This window comes from Anoplophora glabripennis, unplaced genomic scaffold (genome assembly GCF_000390285.2).
Source record: "Anoplophora glabripennis isolate ALB-LARVAE unplaced genomic scaffold, Agla_2.0 scaffold328, whole genome shotgun sequence".
NCBI classification, from domain to species: Eukaryota; Metazoa; Arthropoda; class Insecta; order Coleoptera; family Cerambycidae; genus Anoplophora; species Anoplophora glabripennis.
In genome coordinates, this window is record NW_019416473.1 from 525,359 (window position 1) to 530,943 (window position 5,585).

Here is a 5,585-nt window from a genome sequence, read left to right on the forward strand (position 1 = left end):
GTTTCTTATATTTTCTACCTTATAACAAAAAGATTTATACCAAGAGGCCGTCACCGGTGCCGCCGCCGCCCCCCGCAGCCCGCTGCCGGTTTCCAGCATCGTAGGCCGTATACGGCCACCTGCTCCCCCCTATGACGCGGGCATCCCGCTGTCGGAAGCCGGCATCGCGCTGCTACCCCACACGCCGGCACCCCGCTGCCGCCCCAGGCGCCTGCCCCCCGCTGCCCCTAGCCGCTGCTCATGCATGCACCTGCTGCCGCCTCTGACGTCACGCTCCTCGATGCCGACCTCCTGGTGGTCATTGCCGATGACGGACCCCGGCTTCTTCTTCTGCATTCCGCACCTGCACCCCGCTGCCCCCCCGCCGCTGCTCATGCACTCACCTGGTGCCGCCTCTGACGTCACGCTCCTCGATGCAGACCTCCTGGTCATTGCCGATGACGGACCCCGGCTTCTTCTTCTGCAATCCAGATCCCCCACCCCCGCACCCCACTGACACTTCTTCAGCGTGACCTTGGAGCTGCTGCTGGAGACCTGGTGCCGGCTCCGGATGGCGGCAGCCCGGTGGCAGCCTGGAGTGACCTTGAAGTGGCTTCATTCTCTCCTAGAACAACTACTGATGGTCCTCAAATTCATATTCTTTTTCCAAACGAAAATGTTATTACAAAGATGATTAATACTGAAAAAGCAGCATGGCAGAGTTTCTAGAATCGGAACCTTTTAGGAAATGAGAAGAGTGGAATTACGAAAATTTGATTGAAGAGATATTGAAAATTTCAAACAGTTAGGTTGCTTGATGAATCTTAAATTGCACTTCCTACACTCTCACCTTGACTATTTTCCTCAAAACCTTGTAGGCTACAGTGAAAGAAAAATTTCTTCAAGATATAAGTGAAATCGAGAATCGATACCAAGGAAGACGGGATGTCAGCATGATGGTAGATTTCTATTGAGAGAAACGAATCAGAATAGAGGGAAGAAAAAGCAACCCGTTACCTAGGTCATTCGAAGAGAAAAGAGTTCGCTACAAGAGAAGAAAAGTGTAAAAGCAACATCAAGGAAAGCCTGGTTCAAGTCAGTTGAATTTCTATTTCCATAATATTTGCTATATTTTGCGATTTTTGCAAAATTTTTGAGTAATGAGGCTCAACAGATTTTAGATTCAAATTAGACCCGATTCGAAATTTATGAGAAGAGTACTTTATCCAATCTAGAAACCTCTTTCTAAATTTTCTCACTCTCATTAATGTAATTGTTTGCGATTTTTCACTATTTTTGGTGATTTTTCGCTATTATTTTGCGATTTTGCAAAATCTGGGGGGGTGCAGCCTAAAGGACTTCCGATTTGAATCACATCAAAATACATAAGAAACCCACTTGATCAAGTTCAACTCACTAACGTAATTTTCAGCGGTTTTTCACTATTTTTTGGCAAATTACTCAAAATTTTGGGGGTGTTTGAGCTAAACAAACTTCACATTCGGAATCAGTACGTCAAATTACATAAAGCCTTTCTTTGTGTGCCGGTGTTATTTTTAAATGTACTACTTATTACCTAAAAATGTTGGATTTGGAAGGACATGTATAATTCACAAAATGTTTACGAAGTTTTAAATAAATGTCTACCATTTGCTGTTTTTAGAAAAAGAACTTATCTGCAATGGTATAACAAGAAACAATTTCATATATAAAAAGGAAAGATTAGGAAAAAGTTTAGGAGAATTCGTAATGGTTAACTTAATCACATATACTGATGAGAAAACTTTATTAAATAACTTTTTTTATAAGTAATTTACTAGAATTATGTGTCTTATTTACTAAATCAAGAACAGTATGTCATCTATAGAGGCGCATAATCTTTTAAATCTTTCACATTGTCTGGGGTACCACAAGAATCCGATTTGGGACCATTATTTTTGTATGTATATTTATACTGTGAGTTATTTGCAGATGATTTTAAAATTTACAAAAGAATTGAATCATTGTCTGATTGTTACTTTTGCAAAAAGGTCTAGCTAATATATTTCAGTGGTTGGAACAATATTGTTTATCTATTAATGTGGCTTTGTATTTTTCTATTGCGTCTGTTTGTAAAGAAAAAATAATATGAAGTGTATAAAGAACAAATCGAATGAATGTAAAAATCTAGGTATATTAAAGAAAATATTATCATATTTACCACATTTTATAATATTTTATTAAATAAATTTGATTTTAGAAAATGGGAAGTTACGAGATTATATTCATCTACACGTTATTTGTAGGTATTTAAATTATTTAATGATAAAATTTGCTGCATATTTCCGTTGAGTCAGCGTAAAGAAGATATTAATTTACTGACCGCATCATAGTTTCTGAAAACAATTCGCACTTTATTCCTGCCAATTTATTTTATTTTTATAATTTTATTGTTTAATTCTTGATCACTTTTTAGAACTATTTCAGTTAAATTTAACGTTCAATTTACCTCTGAAATCTGGGGTGCTGTCATTCAAATAACATTCTATTTACTTACCTTTTTTAAATTTCTGTCTACGAAAAAATGGTAAAGACCAAAATTTTAGGAAATTTTCATGCTGTTTCAAAGAAGTATATATAAAAAAAATCACTGTTTTAATTTCGAAGATATAATACAAACTTTTGTTTTTTTAATAAAAGTTAGATCCGTTTGTATTTTTAATTTATATTTTTTTCTAATTACTGTGATATTCAGAACCTTCATAAATGATTGCAAGCCACGTGACCGTCGAGTTTAGGCAACCAACATTACACGACTGATACTGCCAACTTAAAATCCCTAAATTTTAGAGATTAGACCAATAAAAAAGAATGATGTGTTTTAATGTAATCTTGATCTTATTGTTTAATTACCAATTCCAATTAAAGGAAATAAAATCACATGGCTTGTAATCTTTTATGAAGGCTCAGTTTGTCATGTATTTGCTTTGATAGTTCAAACAATTAAATTAACAATTAAAGGATAAAGGATGCTTTATAGTAATTCCATTGTGTCCTAAACAAAGAGAAGATTTATGATCCGCAAGAAGTCATAATGTGACCACAAACAAAGCAATGAATACATCTGTCAAGCTCTAATTATGACCACCTCTTCAGATAAAACAATCAATGCTGTCAATAAAACTTTTTATTTTATTACGAACTAGTTATGAATGAATACATCTGTCAAGCTGTAATTATGACCACCCCTTCAGATAAAACAATGAATGCTGTCAATAAAACTTTTTATTTTATTACGAACTAGTTATGTTGTTCAATGTTATGTTCATTGCACGTATAAGTGAGTAAGTTTGGCCTCCGCAACTACCAAGGAAATCGTCGGTGTCGAGAGTCCATACCATCATACCACCCAAACCTTTCTCGTTGGCATACGCAGCCTTCAGAGCGACAGAGCTCTCGTCTTCGTAACCAACCCACTGATCGCCAGACACCTTGTGGGGTACCTGTTGGTCGACGTCCCAGACATAGGTCCAGTTACTATATAATTCACAAATCTGGAAATAAATTATTTATATCCGAAGTACAATAGAAAGGGTGGCAAATACTAATATTAAAGTCATTATAATCTGTAATTAGGACTGGTGTAGAAGGTAAGTATGTACTAATTCATTTAACTCACCTCATTATACCCTAGAAAACCGTCTTCATTCGTATATGGACCAGCTGTTCCCTGACCGGTAACAGGGGCATAAAGTGCTGCGTTATCTGGATCAGCTAATGTGAAAGTTCTGCCATAAGTGCCGACTCCAAGGTGTATCTTAGCTGGATCGGCTCCTTGGTTTATCCAGTGCTCGATACCAGATTTCTATAAAGAACAATAATTGTTTATTTCCTCGTGATATTTTAATTTCGTCCTATGTTACTTACGACATTCAAAGTAGCATTTCCACTATCACCAGTGCTCGATGCAGTCAGTGGTGCAAAATGAGCAGCATATGTATCCTGAGAACCGTAAAAATCGTAGACCATAACGTTGATTATATCTAATTGCCTGAGACAAAAAAAAATCAGGAGCTTTCTTCAACTCGTTGTAAAGTTAAATCAGAAGCTAATAAACGTAAAAAGTCGTTTTGTAAATGATGCAGTAAGAAAAACCATAAATTACATACGACTAACGAGTTAGACAGTAGGAAAGTGAGATTTGGTTTGACTGATTTTAATATGCCATTTGTTGCACCAGTTTTGTATCGAATTAAGAAGCTTCTGAAGTTCTTGTATAGTTAAATTTAGGTTGAAATGGTGGCTTATCAAAGCAGTATCATCATCATATTGAAGAATGTATAGATTCGGACATAGTGTCCTGACAGTAAATATTATATAGAAATGTTGTGTCCTTTTATTTAAGTTTTTTTTGAGTAAGTCAAATTAGATATTTTGGATAATTAAGACACGAAGTTTTTAAGAAAGACCTGCATTCTATGCTGTATCAAGAGCTTTACTTATATCTTGCAATGCAGCAGGTCAAATTACTATTGTAGGTGGATGAATAGATGAAGTTTTTTTCTCTGAAGCCAAATTGATAATTGAGGTTTGATTGTCCAACAGCATCTTGTAATCCTCTCACGAATAATTTTTTTCCAAAACTGGCAGTAATGTAACAGGACGATAGTTATTTATTTTGCTGTTTGACCCTATTAGCTCTGGTTTAAGGTCAATTTCATGGTCAAATGTAGGACAACACAGCCCCACAAAAAAAGTGGGAGACCAAGACCATGGCATCCACATGTTTTGGGGTCGCTGAATCCAAATCCGGTGGTCGTTTGATACGATTAGGTCTGGGTTAAGGTGAGTTTAAGGTTAAATGTAGAAAATCGATTGCCAACAAAATAAACCTACATTCTATACGTTTTTGGGGTTACCGAATCCGAATCTGGTGACCGTTTAACCCGATCAGATCTGGGTTAAGATCAGTTCAAGGTCAAATTAGAGAATCAATTGCCAACAAAGTAAATCTACATATCTATACGTTGCTGAATCCGAATTTGGTGTCCGTTTGAGCCGATTAGTTCTGGGTGAAAGTCAATTCGAGGTCAAATATATTGAATCCATTGCCCATAAACTAAACCTGAATATCATAGTCCAGGCGGTATCTGTTTTGGGTTGGGTAAAATGCATATGATCGGAGATTTTTGCTTTAACGGCTTCTAAATAACATCAGAAATGATAATTTTTCTATGCAAATAAAAAAAACGTGGGCTTAATTGTTATTGCAAAAAAGTATAAAAAATAGCAAAAAAAAATCATTTATTTCTTGGGTTTCTCGTCGAAAACTTAGCAACTATTCATTTTAGACAAAAATGGAAGAGGAAAAAAAGTTTTGTAATTAAATTTTGAATAAGATAGAGTTAGTTGCTATTCGAAAAAATAATTATTATTATTGCAAAAATCGGAAAAATCATTTAAAAAATTGCAAAAAATGCTAGTTTATTTGTCAATTTTTTTCAGACACTTGAATAATACCTAGGATCTTCATACTTTTCCCAATTAAACTTCTTAGTGCATAGAATCATCACACCAAATTTCATCCAATTCGGTTCGATAGTTTTTACATAATAATTGTTTAATTT

At 35.7% G+C, this 5,585-nt stretch overlaps 1 protein-coding gene across 1 annotated transcript in view; it reads right to left on the minus strand.

The window, feature by feature from the left end:
- Nucleotides 1-3,127: 3,127 nt before the first annotated feature.
- The window catches only part of LOC108905335 (chitotriosidase-1), a 27,612-nt gene continuing 25,154 nt past the window's right edge, over nucleotides 3,128-5,585 (minus strand). Inside the window, exons 5-7 of the mRNA XM_023454634.1 lie at nucleotides 3,886-4,009; nucleotides 3,638-3,823; nucleotides 3,128-3,512 (exon numbers count right to left, since the gene is read on the minus strand). Coding sequence (XP_023310402.1) covers nucleotides 3,252-3,512; nucleotides 3,638-3,823; nucleotides 3,886-4,009 — 571 coding nt within the window. The 3' untranslated portion in view covers nucleotides 3,128-3,251. The remainder of the gene's footprint in view (nucleotides 3,513-3,637; nucleotides 3,824-3,885; nucleotides 4,010-5,585) is intronic.